This window comes from Psammomys obesus, unplaced genomic scaffold (genome assembly GCF_907164565.1).
Source record: "Psammomys obesus unplaced genomic scaffold, mPsaObe1.curated_primary_1811, whole genome shotgun sequence".
Lineage (NCBI taxonomy): Eukaryota > Metazoa > Chordata > Mammalia > Rodentia > Muridae > Psammomys > Psammomys obesus.
In genome coordinates this window covers 3,342,141-3,359,863 of record NW_026590663.1, presented here as the reverse complement: position 1 = coordinate 3,359,863, position 17,723 = coordinate 3,342,141, and the positions used below count along the sequence as shown (strand labels likewise).

Sequence of the window (17,723 nt, the reverse complement as noted above, 5' to 3'; positions counted from 1 at the left end):
CTCGACGTGTCCGGAGAGCCCGGGCCACTTTCCCTTTCGTTCTGCGGCCGCGGCGCGCGGTCCTAGGCTCCCAACGAGCCGCGGGGGCAGCTGCGCTCGGCGAGGAGCCCGAGGCGGGGACGGGGACAGCGGCCCGAGCCCAGGGTCCCCGGCCGGCACCATGCTCGACCCGTCTTCCAGCGAGGAGGAGTCGGACGAGGGGCTGGAGGAGGAGAGCCGCGAGGTGCTGGCGGCGCCGGGCGGCTCCCAGCGAGCGCCGCCGGCCGCGGCTCGGGAAGGGCGGCGGGACACACCGGGGCGCCCGGGAGGAGGCGGCGGCGCAGCGGCCAGACCCGTGAGCCCGAGCCCCTCTGTGCTCAGCGAGGGGCTAGACGAGCCGGAGCGGCAGCTGGACGAGGAGCAGGAGCGGCGCCTCCGCCTGCAGCTCTACGTCTTCGTGGTGAGGTGCATCGCGTACCCGTTCAACGCCAAGCAGCCCACCGACATGGCCCGGAGGCAGCAGAAGGTGAGTGGCGGGACTGGGAGCCTCCTGCGGCCACTCACCGCCCCCCAAACCGCTACCCCCCGGGCGCTTTCCTCTCCCGGGAGAGCTCGGGGGCCCCTGCAGCTGTCCCTCCGCCAGGGCTGGACACTGGTTTAGTCAGTCTTTGAGGGGAGTCTGGGGCAGGCTGGAGCGCTCAGGTCTCTAACCCCAGCCGGAGCTAGCCAGAGCTGGCCTGAGCTGTCAGGAGCTGTCGTCAGCTGCACCTCGCCGTCTTCCAGACCTGGACCCAACAGCTGATCCCACCTTGCAGGCCCTGCAGTAATTGCACCTGAGCAGATTAGGTTGGGACAGGGTTCCAGTGCAACTCCCAACAACTTTAATTTGGGCTGCTGCGGAGTGTCTGGAGCCGGGCTTTGCCCTGAGGACAGGCTGAGAGCGTGTAGCTAGATGAAGCAGGTGGAGGGAGCTCGGGACACTTTCCTGCCACAGAGAAATCTCTACCCGGGCGTTTTCTGTGTTGAATCAAAAGCAAAGTTGCATTGCTAAGTTTCCTGCGTGGCCAAACAGTCGGGGCACGGCATGCTGACACCGAGGGAGAGGTGCCCCGGAGTGACTATTCCGGACCGTGGCAGGCTTCATGAAGTCCACTCTTAATAACAGAGGAAGGACCAGAGCGAATGTTTTGCTCATGGCTCCTTCTCCAGAGATTTTAAGGAAGTTCTGTCAGGCAGAATGTCTACCATGGCGGTGTTAAAACAGGACCCCAGAAGTCTGATGTTCTGTACCGTACGCAAAAGGAACAGCTTAAGTCGCCTTAATTGGATAAATGTGTATAATAGAAACAGTGCAGGGAGTCTTTTATTGCAGTGCCGAACCTGGAAGGCTCTGAAGAAATCTGGATCAGTCTCTTTAGCCGGTGGCATGGTATTGAGATCCGGCGAGACCAGAGCTTACCCAAAGGACGCGTAGACAGTCCTTTATTACTGTCCCGAAATAGTAACCTCAGCACATGAGACCTTTCTTTTAGAAAAACCGAGAACCTTTTGAATTGACTTTTAAGATAAAACTGTAGAGCGGAGGAAGCCGTGCCCTGTGACTTTCCCAGCATGCCTCCTACCACGACAGACATGCCTATCTATGTTTGTTTTTTGAAATAGGCTCAGCCTGTTAAAAACTCTGCGTAGTTATTGGATGCAACTCGTTGAGTTTCGGGATAGGTGGACAACTGCGAGTTTGCCTTAGGCTAACCATACCGTATTACGTGCTTAAAATTTTCAAAGTGGATCGGACTTAAGTGTTCTTTCCCAACTTGGAAAACTCAGTACCAAATGAGCATCTTTTGTGGCATCATCATTCTCCTGAGTGCGTTTGGGGGGGTTCCTTTACTGCTGAAGGCTTTTCAGAGAAGCCCCTCAGGTAGCCCGACCCTCTAGGGAGTCCATAGAATGTTGGGTTGGGGGAGCTCTCACCAGCTCTAGGCAGTCTCCTCGTAGGATGGAGAGAAGTAGGTCAGAGTAGCATTTCCCAGTACCAAGCCACTTGGCATGGTTAGAGCTGCCATTCCTGGGGTGAGGAGTGAATGCCTGGCGGGGTCTGGTGAGCCTGCTGCTCCGCTCCTGTGTGAGGGTATACATCCTCATGCGCTGTTTGTGTTGAGTCTATCAACTCGTCAGGTTCGGCGAGCACCAACCCCAGTCGTTATTCTTCACCTCAGTGTGGGTGTTACGTGTATGCTGTGGAAGGGGTCTGTACAAAGCACATGGGCATCACCCAGTGTCTAGTTTCACCTTTCACATTGCATTTTAGCTTACAGTCGAGTATGTTAGTGTGTAAAAATTATCTGGTGAAAAATCGAAAGGCTGTTTGGGTTTGGAATAGTTTCCTTTAGGCTCCTTTTGAGAAAAGTCATTTGCTGCTGGCTCATTTCTGCTGTGAATACTTGTTGCAGTTTGTTAAGGAAGGGGACTCTCCCTTGGTTGTTCAAACAATGCAGCTCTCTTGGCTCTTCCTGTTTAAATAGAATGTTTGTTTCCCTAGAAATTGTTTGAATTGGCAAACAGGTGTACTCACAGTGCCACTGAAGAAACTGTTAATGCGGTGTTACTCAGACATAAAGAAAATAAGCCCAGCTTCGTGAAAGGAGAAAAATGCTGCATACATTCTATGCAAAATTATTTGAAAAGCTTGGAAGTTGGTGTTTCAAAATATTGAGAGCCTCAAACGTAGCCAGATGAGCTGCGGTGATTTATATTTTAATGGGGAGGTCCGGTAACACACAGCCCATGCATTTTTCTTAGTCAGAAGGTCCTCCACTTTTTTTTTTTTTTAAATTTTTAAAAGACATGCTGCTTGCTAAAGGGAGCTGGAGCAATTCTTGGCAGTCAGGTTTCCTCTTAGGAAAAATAAAAAGGGAATTTAACTGTGTTCATGTGGATTTGATGCACAAGCCAACAATTAATGCCAAAACTTACTTTAAGTCTTGAATTATACCGTTGGGTTTTATAAAAGAAGTAACATGATAATTGCAAAATCACTATACTCATTGTATACTCTTTCTATCTTTAAGTAGTCAGACAGGCAGTAAAATGATTTATAACTGCTTATTCACTTCTCCCAACTTTGAGAACTTAGATGATCAGAAATTGAGGTCTGAGGTCTGAAAGAGTCCTTATCCTGCAACCGAAGAAAATTAATTACAGACATAAGAACCTTATCCTGGAGGCCATGGCTCAGGTTTGTAGTCAAAGCCTTTCACTGCTAGGACTATTTGGCTTTTAGGAATCAAAGCTGAACCACAGGGCTTTAGTATTTTTCCCTTTTTTATTGATGTCCCAAAGAAACAGTAAGAGGTTATGCCCATGAACTATTTGAGGATGGTGCATAGCATTACCCTCAGTTCAGTGAAAATATGTATGCCTGTGGTTCTGACGAGTACACTTCAACACAGAAGAGTACCATTTGATGCTTGTAATGCCCGCAGTGTCTATTGATGCTTTCATAGGACGTCGTGGGAATAGATCTAGGTTAGTTTCTGTGATGGAACACTGTACCAGGTGTTCCCACTGTCTCACTGGACATATGAGGGGTCACATGCATGATGGGCCTGGCAGGTAACAAACAGCCACCATAAACTAGTTGGAGCAGAAAATAGTGATTGACACCATCATGTTTATTGCCTTGACTGTATTTGTGCCATCACAAAACTAACAATAATCATGACACTTGGGTAGTTCTAGAGGATTGAAAGGAGGGAATCAAAGTTATAGCTAGAAAAACAAATTTAAAAAATGAAGCAAATTACATATATTTAATAAGATCTTTGCTTGTTGGACTTTCAGAAAACAATGAGAACCTAGAAGGAAAAGTAACAGATGAGGCCCTTGGTTAAAAGCTGGGGAAATTATGACAAGTGCATTGGCCAACATAGAAGAGAAGTCTATTCACAGACATGTTTCTGCTATAAGTCTACATTCATAACTCTTTACAGTGAACAGGATTTAAAGAGCTGATAGTCTGGAGTAGGCAGAAACTGGAAGTTTATACGCAGTCATTTCTCTGTTATTTTTAGTTTTATTGTTGATTATAATATGTTGAGAAAACAGCCAGCTCCTGTTTGAACTAAAAATAAGGAAAAATGAATTCAAAAGATGAAAATTTTCCCTAATAACTTTTTGCATGATTCATATGCTTATGTTCATGTATTTCTGTTTGCCTTGCCGTTAAGATGATGCACAGTGCATTTTATGAATTAAACTGTTTCATGCCATCATTTCTTGTCATTTGCATAACTCTGGGTAGTTCAGAGTTTGAGAAATATATATTTATATAGATAAATAATGTTTTGAAGCTGCACAAATTTCTAAGGTAAAACTGATTTGCGAGAGTGCATTGTGGGAATTCAGTTTTGGATGAGACAAGCTGCAATAGATATTTGCCTTTCTTTCATTTGCATTTTGTAGTTTGGGGGAAACATCTATAATCTGATAATCCAGAAGCCTAAATGCTCAGAAATCTTAAAACTTTTTATAAATGTCTACAAGTGGATCCTTTCATACCTGGTTTTATTTGAAAAGTCAAAGTTACAAACTAAAAAGGTTGTCAGCAGTTACTCTTGGGCTATGTGGAGAAGGTGAGCAGAAATCATGAATACATTTTGTATTTATGCTTGAGTCCCATCCCCAAGATACGATGTAATATATATGCAAATTTCCCCAAATCCCAAATCTGAAACACTTTTAGTTCCAGGCTCTTTGATAGGCATATTCAACCTATGCAAAAATGACCACATTTATCTTCTTTTGGAACCAGTTGACTTTTCTGTTTTATTTATTTATTTTTAATCTCCTGATAACTTTCATGATCCCCGGGCTCAGAAAAGCTGTATTTGTTAGGAATGAATGGCAGGTTTGCAAGTGCTGAGAGGACGTCTTTCTTTTGTATGCCACCATTTTGTTTGAGTGATGGGTTGCCTTGGTTTTGGGGCTTAAGATACAGTTGTGGCCTGATGCTCTATGAGGTCACTGTATGCTTAGCCCGCATAGTGCGTGGCGTCTAGACTCTAGTAGATGCCGGGTACGTGCAAATCTCAGATTTGGGTTAGGCCTCAAAGAATTAGTGAGAACTAAAGCAGAGGAAAGATAACATAAAGGGAAAGTATGAAGGTCTTCTAGTTTTCTGTGAAACTTTTGCCCTTTAAACATGTTTTGAGACCTGCAAGGGTCCTTAGGAAGGGAGCTCTGAAAGTGGAAATTTCTATTGATACAGAACCAACAACTTCAGAGAAATCTTCTCAATGCTGTTATCAAACCCAAGAGACAAGAAAGCAGTGGTGCGCCCCCACAATCTGTTTTGCGCTTTTGCCTGTAGTTTCTGGTAGACCTGGTGCCGTTCTAAAAGAGCCTGCCTGCATCATTCATCCCTGTGCTTCTTGGGCTTTGGTACAGTGTGGGACAAATACCAAAGGAATAGGTTACAGTGTTGGCTGCTTTTAATAACAGGGAATACCTTGTCCTCCGGGGATCCAGCTGGAAACCGCACATTAAAGAAAAACCCCAGGCTGGACTTAAAATGGTATCTCAGAGAAAAATGCTTATTGCTTTAGCTGATTCATCTACCCCTCCGCAGGGTGTCCTGGTACCACAGCAGCAGCACTTAATTTGGTAGAATGAGTTGTACTAATGAGAGCTCACATGGATTAAGTGATACTGGAGTTCCTTTCTTTCAAGAAGGAAGTCGTTCTTTATTTTGATACTTGAAGACTGCTTGTACAGGGACATAAAGTATTGTGGTTGCATTTTGCCTCTTCTGTCTCTGTTTTTGTTTTAAGAGCTCCAGCTCCATTTATGTAAACTCTCAGAAGATAAATGAAAAAGTTTAATTATTAGGTCATTAAAGTCTTTCAAAAGAAAATTGAGAAAGCTGGGTCCCTTGGATAGCTCAGCAGGTAAGGACACCTACCACTAAGCCATACAGCTCAAGTTCAATTCCCGGAACCTCCCTAGCGGAAGGAAAGAAGGGAGTCCTGCAGGTTGCTCTTGGATCTCTGAACATATACCCTGACAGTGTGTATATCTCCATACACGTGTGTGTACCTCCATTCCATACAAACAAAATGAATAAGTAAAAATGAAATGTTAATAGCTGAGAAAGATGGCTCCCATTATGTAATATGGAAATTCTGAAGAAAAATCAAGCTACTTAAATTCTAGACTTTTTTCGTACTGGGAAACATGAAGATATGTAAATATATAAATATCTTTATAATATCTTATATATCTTCATAGATAAAATATGTTTGTGTAATATACATAAATATCTTATAAATAAAGCTATATATTTATATAAATATAATTTTATATATGAAGATATATAAGATCTTTATCTTTATTCATAAGATATTTGTATATTTATATACCTTCATATTTATTGTAATCATAGGGGAAGGACCTCATTGCAAATTATAGGCACATTGGTGGCACAGATAATCTATTTAGAGTGAAGATTAGTCAAGTATCAAATGGTGAAGTTATTAAAAATCATTAACATTTTCTCTTGTAGCCATCTGGTCACTTTAAGATTCTTATATTTTCTCCTTAAGGAAAATCTATAATTCTCATCTTTGGCTGCATATTATAATCACCTGGAGAGCTTTAAAAAAAAAGTCCCATTATCCAGGTGATACTTCAGGCTAATTAAATTAGTCTAGGAGGTTGGGAAGGTATCATTGGGCTTCCCAGGTGAATTTAACGTGCTCGGGGGCGCGACAGGAAAATGGCTTACTTTTCTTTTACCGAGGCAAGATGCAAGTCTGTGTAATAGATAAGAAGACTGTGCTTGAGTGTTCTGTATCAAGTACAGAGGTAACTCCAGCAAAAAGAGGATCTAAATAATATGGAACTCTGTGATACAGTGGGAGAGACTACAGTACTTTACACTTTTAAAAAGTCTCTAGGTTATATCTTGGATGATAAATTGTATTAGCAGCTATAATGCATTATAGATTCTTGGATAGATTACTAGCAGCAACATAAAATGAATACTGGGAACTGAAGGATGGGAAGTAAGCTTAAGTGTTGTTTTCCTTTCCAAACGACACTGGGAAGATTGTCATGAAATCTGAGATGGAGTTGAGGCCAATCAATGCCTAAAATAAATGCCAGTTTCACAAAAGTCATATACAAAAAAAGAATATAGTAGGTTTCAGTTATGCATGTAGGGTTTTTGGAACATAATTGTGCCTGGCTGTGACACTGGTGACCCACGTCAACAACTGGCATGGCATGGTAGCCCTAAGGATGCAGCAATGGCACGCATACCTCCGTGGTAACCAACAGCTCTCTAATTGGACTTAAAACCTGTCCAACAAGAAGAATACCATACCCGGTACTGGAAACATAGCTAACTACTCAGTGTTACTGAAGTCAGGAGAATCTACTACCATTAGTTTCCTAACAACAATCTGTTAACATTTGTCTTCACTCCACATCAAGGAATCTTCTCTTTGCAATACATGGAGACCACTACAGAAAACCCCAACCAATCAAAATGCATGGTTGTGGGGCCTAGTCCCAATGGTTACATCTATAAAACACTCCTGCATCTAAGGCTCAGGGAACATTGTGGAAGAGGGGGCAGAAAGGCTGTAAGAGCCAGATAATCAGAGAATTTGCCATAAGATTGTGTCTCTCAGAAACAGCAGAAGCTACATCCAGCAGGTAAAGACACTTGCCACGTAGTCTCTCCAACATGACTGCCAAAAAACGAGCTGAACAAGAACAGCACAATGACATGCCAAAGTGGATGGGGAACAGCCCGGGAGGCCTCAACCCCAGGTAATAAAGGAAAGCTGGAGTAGGAGCACATCAGCTGGTTGTCTAGTGCCAGATGGTCAACTCTGGAAACATACACACGAGTAACATATGGACTGATCAGGCTATATTTAGGAACATGTATGTGTATACTTTATGTGTGTGTATGCAATAACAATTAGTAAAAAAAAAAAAAAAGTGACGCCATGAATTTGAAGGAATGCAGGGAATTGTATATGGGAGAGTTTTGAGGGAGGAAAGGAAAGGGAGACATATTGTAATTATAATAGAATCTCAAAATTAAAAAAATAAAATTTGCCTGTTTTCTATAATCAAAAAGTATATTATAGAAGATAGTCTCAAGTAATTATTATTAAATATAACTATTAGCACGATTTAAAGATTTAAGAGTGAATTAGTTTTCCTACCTCATCCAAGTTTCTGAAACTTATCAGATGTGCATTAATCAAAAGCCCCTGTTTTTCTTAAACTTTATTAGTTGGATAACCATTGATTTGCTTTTACAAAGAAGTTCATGCTGTAAGTTCACAATGAGGGCTGAGGTTACAGCTCTGGGTGGACCTGTTGCTCAGCATGTGTAGAGCCCCTGGTTCAATTCCCAGTGGGGGTTGGGGGAGGCGGAGGAAGGAAAGAAGAAGAAAAAAACAACAACAAAAAAATTAAAATAAATGAAAGGCAGAAAAGCACCACAACTGTCTACATCTCTTATAGAAAGGTTATCACAACACTTTGTAAACCTTACAGTTTGAATATATTTTCATTATGTAATCTTCAAGTTGGTGATTTTTTAAAATTTTTTATTAATTACAGTTAATTCACTTTGTATCCCCCCATAAGCCCCTCGCTCCTCCCCCCACCCCAGTCCCACCCTTTCTCTCCCTTCTTGAATTTTTACAAAGGAAATATTACTGGGATAAAGGGCCCGAATGATTTAAAGGCTATTTTTTTCAAGGAAAAAAATATGAATTTGATGGCTTGTGAGAGTGATTTTTTCCATTTTTTGTGGTCTAATATTCTTTTCCATTTTTTTTTTTATTATACTGAGAGTTTGGTGTCGTCTTCTAGTTATCACATGTACTGGGGACGGCATTCTTCTGTGTCCCATCATCTTCCTCTCATGTTGTTTTGAGGTAGACTTCTGCTGATATGTTCCTTTATAGCTCATTCCTCAGTTACGCTCAGTTACCCACTGAAATAAAAATTGAACCTAAGTTGAATTTACTTTTTTTCCCCAAAATAACTATGTAATTGTTCTAGCCTTAATTTTGATTAGCCCCTGCTTTGATTGCCGAGGTTTTAAGGACTGGTCAAGCACACTAACAGTTTCACTAATTTGTTTGTCAGCCATTTATTCAGTCCTTACAGTGTGAGCTTTAGATTATAGAGCATTCTGAAAACATTTTAAAATATAAAATAAATAGAAATCCTTTCCTGGGTTAGTGATCAAAACTTTATATATAATTTATACATTTCTCTTTTCACATTAATCATTTCAACCTATTAACCTAGTTCTTTAGTTCTTTTTTTCTTTTCACAGTACCATATAAGTTTGATTAAAGGATACTGTATATCTTAATTTCCAACAGTGTTTTTGCGTCTTCTGTGCCAAAGTTCTTTACTTTTAACACTCTTCCCTTCCTTCCTGACTTCTCTAGATCATTTGCTTTGTAAACACATTTCATCTGAGTCGGCCCTGGCTCCTTCATTTGTTCCTGGGATTAAATGAGATGCTAGGTGTAGCGTGTGTAGCATAGGGCCGACTAATGGTGTATAGTCCACTTGAAGTGCTGTTATTTTAAACCGTTAGTCTAATTAGGCCTGTTTGAGAGCAATATTTGTACCATATTCAGTCTCCTAGGCTCTCAGCTGGCTGCTCCATTTCCTTAGTCCTCTTGTTTCTATGGTCTTTTGAAATGTTGATTTTACAGAGCCCTTGCATTTATAATTATGGCGAATTCTGAGCATCTTATACTTTGTTGTTCTTATTGTAGCCTATAATTCTTTATAATTTATTGATCTAATTACGGAGAAATAGGGAGCTCTTTAATTTTTTATGCTCTAACTAGTCATATTGATTGAACATATTGATGGCACATAGCTGATTCCTTTAATATCGATCTTTCTGGGTTTCAGTCTGGCAGGGCACTATGGTGCTGAGGGGTGCCTTTGTCCTGTGCAGTAGCTGGCCCTCTCCCATCTTCCATCTCACTGCTTCGGTGGGAGCACCCAGACATAGTTACCAACCTGCTTTCTGTGGCTTTCCTGGGAAGGCTTGCTGTATTTTACCAGTGAGCATATAGTAGTTAAAATTTTAGGATAGATACTCTTTATTCTTTAAATAATTATTCTTTCATTTTTATTATATTAATAAGCTAAAACATCAGAAATTGATATTGAATATTATAAAAGTTTTTTAAATTATTTATGGAGATTATAATTTGTTTGGTTGCTGTGTGTCAGAGTCCTTGATTTTCTATGAGATTATATCTGCAATTTCAGAGTAACTTCTACCTGCATAGGATTTAATTTTAATCAAGCTTGGTACAGTTTTATTTTTATTTTTGATTTTTGTACTTATGTTCTTAAGAGAAAGGCCTATCATATTCTGTTTTACAGTCATCATTGTGGATTTGGGAGAAACAGTGATGTGAAATGAGAAGCATTCTACTGTCTGTGTACATTCACAGGCTCTTAGGGCCCAATTGCTATAATATTTGTATTTGAAAGAATTGTTCATTACATTATCTACATCCAAAACTCATTTTAGATTTTCATCAGTCCCAGATTCAAATATTTGAATAGGTAATTTCCTATTTTCATAAAATTGGTCATTTCTAGAATTTTAAAGTATGTTAGCATAGAGTTGACTTGTTTTTCACTTCCTTGATTTTCTTTTCTTTTCTTCTTTGTTGTCGCTATCACAGTCTTTCTCCTCCTTCTTTTCTTCCTCCTCCTCCTCCTTCTTTTTTTCTACTCTTCTCTTCTTCTAGCAGGATCTCACTGTGTGGCCTTGGTTGGCCAGGAACTCTCAGGCTGGCCTTGAACTCACAGAGACTGGCCTGCCTCTGTATCCTGGTGCTGGGTAGGAGGGTTAATGATGTGGACTACCAGATGGGGTTTACTTATTTATTTTTAAATGTTATTTTTATGGGTGTGGGAATTTTGTCTGTGTAGGCCAAAAGAGGCCTTAGAGCCCCTGGTACTGGAGTTGTAGACTGTTGTGAGTTGCCATGTTGGTGCTGGGATTTGAACCTGGGTCCACTGGGAGAGTAGCCAGTGCTTTTAATCAGTGAGCCATCTCTCAATCCCCTACTTTCTTTCAAACTAGTAAAAAATATTATTTTAGTCCATGTTTCCCCTTTTAAAGTGTTCACCGGATGGTGGAGATGTGTCTGTTGGTGAAGTGGTTGAGGCAGAAGCCTGAGGACCTGGGTCAAGGTCCTTGGCATCCATGTAGAAACTACGGCACCCACCTGTAACCCCGTTGCCGAGCAGGCAGTGTCAGGAAGGTCATTGGCATTTCTTAGTCTCAGTGTAGCCAAAGCAGTAAGCTCAAGTTTTAATGAAACGCCCTGCCTCAAAAATTAAGGTGGGAAACTTGACGTAAAGGGTAGCCTTTACATGTAGCTGCACACATACAGATGCGTACATGAACTTGTACACAGCGTACACACATATTAAATAAATATTGATGAAGGGTTTGGGAGTGACTGGACTTTTCACACCCAGCTGTATATGACCCAGGGACCTAGGATGTCAGGTGCTGATATAAAAAAAAAAAAAAGCCAAATATATTTCTGGGACAGTGACTGGGAGTCCATAGTCTCATGCTAATGGAAGCTAAAGGTCTGGACTCTTGTGGCTGTATGCAAAGTAAAAGCAAACCTAATTAAGATTTATAGAAAAGCAACTAGTTGAGAAAAAAGGAGAAAAATAAGAAAACTAAGCGACAGTCTGGAGAGTGGGAGGGGTTTCTAAGAGAAGAAACTGCCCTTGACCTCCTTTTTCTTGGGTTTTTTTTTTTTTTTAATAGTGTCATGGCTGAAGCTGGGCAAAGCTGAGGTAATCTCTATTGAGATTGGTTGATTCCTTGGGTGGTCATCAGTGTGGCCATTGAAGGCCTACTTGCTGTTCCCCTGGTCCTGCTCATCAGATAGATGATTATGCTGTTCACTCTCTTCCCACTCAGTTGGGGCAGCCACAGCTCTCCCTCCATCCGTCTCTGAGTCTCTGAGTCTAGCTTTGTTAGTTATTGACCTTAACTGCCTGCCGAGGGTTAACGAGGGTTAACGCCTTGCAGTGGTCTTAGGTTCTGGCCATTGTACTTTCTTTGTTCTCACATTTGGGTGATCAGCTGTGTCCTAACGATCAGCTCAGTCTCAGCCTCCAAGACATAGCAGCAGTCTTTCCTGTTTGCCATATTTAGCTCCTTGGCTGTGAGGCGGTCTGAAGTGGTCTCCAGCGCAGGAGTTTCTTGTTGGAAGCCACCCTTACATACAGTTTAGTCGACCACAATTAACTGCATTAGGAACAGTAGTATAAGAAAGGACAGAAGTACTTGACGGGGAGAGGTGACAACTTTCCTGCTGTCACTGGCCAGAAGCCTGCCTTTCCTGTTCGCAGTCTACCTCGGTTATATAATGCCTAATTATAGGTCCTCTTCTTCATCTCCCTCGGCGTTCTAGACACCTTAACATGTTAACCCCTAATCTCTTTAACCTCCGCCTCTGTTCTCCTGTGATGCATTGAGCGACGTATGGTTTCATTGTGGGTCCTTTGCCATCACCACCCACAGAGAGCTGGTTTCTACATCAAAATGCTCTTTATATTTGCAAGATCTTTTAATGCTTGTTTATACCTGCTCTTCTGCTCTTTATATCCCTGTTAAGTTCACAGAATCTAATGTTTCATAAAAATCAACGAACCATTCCAGAGTTCTTGTTTCTTACAAGGCTTTTTATTTATTTATTTAATTTTTGTAGGGACTGAAGGAAGGAAGGTGAGATATGAGGGTATGATTTTTTTCTCCCCCTCTGGGCTTTTTTGTGCTTTGTGATAAGGTAATGAAAACAAAGCTATGAATCTACCTCTTTATTAGATACTCATTGCTCATTGCGGTTTCAAAATACCTGACTGAAGGTAAGCTTAAGGAAAAGCTTATTTCTTGATTGCAATTTAAGAAAAAATGGGGGAGGGGGCAGAGCTATCCAGCTCCCGAGATTTCAGGTCACATCGTGTCTACAGCCAGGAAACACATCGGGGAGGAAGCGGGGCTTGAGTATACAACCTCACAGCCCACCTCCAGGGGTGTTCTGCCACCCCAGCTGGGGGCTGTGTGTTCAGACACACGAATCTGGAGTAGATTTCACATTCAGACCGCAGCAACCCCTATATATAGTCTGGCATCAATCCACATGTTACATTACAAAACTTATTTTAATTTAGTCTTATTTCAGATTTTTTTTTCTTTTCCTTGAACTAGATAGTCAGAGGGATAATTTGAACATAACAGAGGCTGAAGGAATTTTGTTTTCTCTTTTGTGATAGAGTTTTAATGTTGCCAAAGAATGTGATTATATTTATATAGATAGTTTTAAGTCACCCTAATATATTAGTATATAGTTTCTTGGTCTTCGTGTGTGTGTACATGAACACGTATATGGAGACCAAAGATAAACATAGGTGGCCTGGCTCTTCACTTTACTTTTTGAGATGGCCTCTCATCACTGAATCTAGAACTCTTCTGTTTATCTAGACTGATTGGGCAGTGAGTCCTGTGAATCTGCCTGTCCCTGTCTCTGCCACCTTTGCTGCCCTGCCCAACCTCTACGTGCCTTGGGTAACTGGGGTTAAAGACACTTGCCAGCACACTTATCTTTTTATGTGGGATTTGGGGATTTGAACTTGGGTCTTTATGTTTGCACAGCAAGCACTTTATCTACTGAATCATGTCCCCATAAACTTATTATGCATAATTTGTGTATGTGTGTGCATCTACAGTGTGCATGCACATGTGTGTGGCTTTGTGTGTCTTTGGGTGCTGGTGTGCACACACATGTTTCTCTGTATGTGGAGCCAAGACAGAAGGCAACGTTGGCTGTCATTCTTCAAGTGACATACACACTTTTTTTGGAGACAGTCTTCTGTTGGCTTGAGACGTGTAAGTGCCCTGGTATGGTTGGCCAATGAGCCCCATATGCCTGCTTCTGCCATTCTGGTGCTGGGATCACTAGCGCAATCCCCCATGCCTGCCTACATATCTAGATTTGGTTTAAAGTCACATAGTTAGTGAATATTCCTTTGAAATTGGGTTATAACTTTATCAATAGTCTATCCTCCAAAGTATTACTCTTTTACGTATACACACACATACAGGGAGAGAGACAGAGGGAGAGAGAAAAAGAGAGAGGGAGAGGCAGAGAGGTGGGGAAGGGGAGAGGAGAGAGATTATAAACTTGTAGTTATTTTATATGGAAGGTGGCTAAAAAGACATTCTGCTACCTCAAAAATCTATATTCTTACTACACCAGTCTTAAGGAAAAAGACTCCAAATTTTATTTAAAGACACAAGTCTTAATTTAGGTCTCTGCAAAAAGAAAAAAAGACTGAAGCTAAAAGTACTGCTCTAGTTAAAAAGGATTTAAAAAATACTGAATATTGTTGGAAAGAATTCTAAATGGAACAAGGCAGCCATGGCTTACAACATGTCAGCCTTGTTTCTTCCATCAGGAGGACTGCATGCGTTCTGTACTGAGAAGAAGGAGGAGAGCCAAGATGAAAGCCCATTCTACTCTCTACCTGGTTTCACCAAGGCCAGGCTCCATTTACATGTTTTGTGTAATGAGTTTTCTGTGAGACTGTGTCTCCTAGGAATTCCGGGAGCGACACCCATAAAGTTTCGCCAACATGGCTGCCTAAACAGGAGTCGTGGATGGTGAAAGCCACGAGGCCTCAACCTTACACAGAAACCAGAAGCAACTAAGGAATGCTGAGAAGAGTGTGAGAAATAGTCTTCCACAGGGAAGAACACACCAACTTGTTAACTGATACCAAACGGTCAGCCTTGGAAAGCATACAGACAAATAGCATTATGCCAACTGAGCAGTTATAGTTATGGAAAAATATTCATATATAGATATATATACACACACATATGTATGTATGTATATATGTATATAACAACAGTGAAAAAGAGGCCATGTATTTGAGAGAAATCACTCTCTATTTAAAAATGAATGTCATTGTTTTAGAACAATATATTTATTAAATGACAGAGAGATAGTCTCAAATATTTAAGTAATTGTGCAAAATTAAAGTTATATATAACAGCAGAAGAATTTCCACAAACTTCTGTCACTAAATCCTAGAATCCCAGGCTTCATTTACTTGATAATTTGCCCTCATTTTTAATGTCTACATCTTTCTCTTTTAAAGAGAAAACTAATATTGGATATGCAAATTATTATTATAAGGAGCTGATGCTCACATGGTGTGTTACTGAGATGATGGTCCTTCATTTAAATTGATGTCAACACGTCCACTGTTGCCAGGTAATGGAGGCACTTTAATCCCAGGACGTAGGAAGCAGGTGGATCTCTGTAAGTTGGAGGCCAGGACAGCCAGTGCCACACAGAGAAATACTGTTTCAAAAAAAACAAACTTAAACAACAACAATAAAAAGTCAGGTTTTTAGTGTTCAGGGGAGAGATTTGGGAACAAGCTCTAAAGGAGAGTTGTCATGTGTTTGGTGACTGACAGTGAGGCAGTGCCGTGAGGTAGCCCGAGAAGAGAGCCTACCAATGACAAGATTTTATGAGAGGCTTTAATTTTGGGGGAATTTAGAATAGACTAGAAGGCTGAGATGACAAAAGAAATTGAAAAAGAATATCCAGATACAGAAGAAGAAAATTACGATGTTCTGTGTCAGAGAAATGAAAGATCTGTTTGACAGAGGCAGCTGAAGATGAAGCCAGGTACTGTGGAGAAATCAGATGAACCAGGGATTAAAAATATTAGCTGGATTATGGATGTGAAAAATGAACCTACTAATATTGGCACAGCAACTCAACTTAGTCTCCATAGATAATCCACTCTTTCATATTCTGACAACTGTAAGTAGTATATTTTGTACATTGATTCTGCCTATATTATTTTAGTTAATGAACACCTTGAGGTTTCGGTTAGTAGGTCTGCCATCAATCTGGTAAGTTTTGGCTTTGTAACGGATTTTGAGGGGCACCAACATAAATATTAATGTGTATACCTACATGTATATATTTTTTGTTTTGTTTTATAATAATAGTGAATTAAAAATTAATGATAACAGATTCCAAATGTGGCTTAATCGAGATGAAGACCATCAAGTGTCCTGGCAAGAGTAAATCTTTGATGTTAATGCAAAGGCATTAAGTTTAGCTGTTTTCCTTCCAGCTGTGGATTTAGAAAGCAAACATAGATGAGATGTTACGCAAATGTTCAATCATATATCAGCCTGAGTGAAACCAGGTTGTCATATATTTTGGTTCAGTAGGATGCTGTGAAGAGTCTAGAAAGGACAGAGTTCCAGAACCTGGCTTAGAGAAGAACTTTAAAGAGTTTTCTCTTTAAAATTTTATCATAGGTTGCATTTAGAAAAAAAAAAACAAAACCACCTAGTTGCATAAGCGTGTGCATGTTCAAAAGCCAGAGGTTGATGTTAGGGCTCTCCCTCAATTGCTCTTCACATTACGTGTTAAGGCAGAGTCTCTCACTTAAACCCGGTGCTCCCTGATACAGCTAGTGTAATTACCTAGCTTGTCACAGGGATCCCCCGTCTCTGCTTCTGGGCACCGAGGTTACAGGTGGGTTAACACACGTCGCTGGCATTTACGTGGGCTCTAGGGATCTGAACTCTGGTCCTTGTCTTTTGTGGAAAAGAACCATCCCTCATCCCCAAGGCACTTGGATTTTAATAAAAAATATCAAGGCAAATGTTTGAACAGGTATTCTGTTGTAAGCATTATTTCAGGTACTGCTATAAAGCTGTGGGCAAACAAGGTTCTTGGTGGCTGATATTCTAGCAGAGGTAATGAAGGATTAACTTACATATGTGTGTATGCATATTAACAAGGTAGTGATGTGGGAGGGTTTGCCACCAGTTACTGTGCTAGGTGAAATGCACAGGAAGAGCCTCACAGAGGAGCCAGTAGCTGCTGAAAAGGACTTGAATTAAGTGAGGATTCAACCTTCTCAGAGACGGGAGAAAGTCAAAAGAGTAGCTAAGTTGAAAGCATATACAAAATGTCTTGAGGTAGAAGGCATTTTGTATATGTGAAGAACTTTCTTTCTTGTGAAGAACTGCAGAGAGATCCAGGACAACTAGAATGAAATACGTGTCTGTGGAAAATGATTGGGATTTAAGTGCAATGGTGAACTCTTGGAAGGCTTTTGACTGGGACTGGGGCATAACCTGATTCAGGTTAAACTGATCTACTCTGAGAATGGACAGTGCCACTCTGTGGAATAAATTGGGGCTGGAGCTAGGGGTGTGTGCCATATACAAGAAATTTAAGTCATCCTTTTCTAGTTGGCAAGAATAGAAGTGGATAAACTAGTTTCATTTAAATATAGCAGCAGTCAAGAAATATAGCATATGACACAGTAATTACTAAATATTATTTAAGTTTATAAATTACATGAGTAATGGGAAAATATACTATTATCTCTGCTAAAATCTTAAATTTATTAAAATAAATACACTTAGAAATCTTAGCCTTGAAGAACTTCAGACAGAAAACAATAGTCTCCTGACTCACTCCTTCCATTTTAATGCTTAACAAGTAATTCCTTCTTTTCTCCCTCCACCTCTGTTTCCACCTGTCTCTCTGGGGTGTGTGTGTGTGTGTGTGTGTGTGTGTGTGTGTGTGTGTGTG

At 41.0% G+C, this 17,723-nt stretch overlaps 1 protein-coding gene across 8 annotated transcripts in view; it reads left to right on the top strand.

Annotated features, from left to right (window-relative positions):
• The first annotated feature begins 6 nt into the window (after positions 1-6).
• The window catches only part of Cadps2 (calcium dependent secretion activator 2), a 486,122-nt gene continuing 468,405 nt past the window's right edge, over positions 7-17,723 (top strand). For all 8 annotated transcript variants that reach the window (XM_055608125.1, XM_055608124.1, XM_055608126.1 and 5 more), the window contains exon 1: positions 7-505. In XM_055608125.1, coding sequence (XP_055464100.1) covers positions 161-505 — 345 coding nt within the window. In that variant the 5' untranslated portion in view covers positions 7-160. The remainder of the gene's footprint in view (positions 506-17,723) is intronic.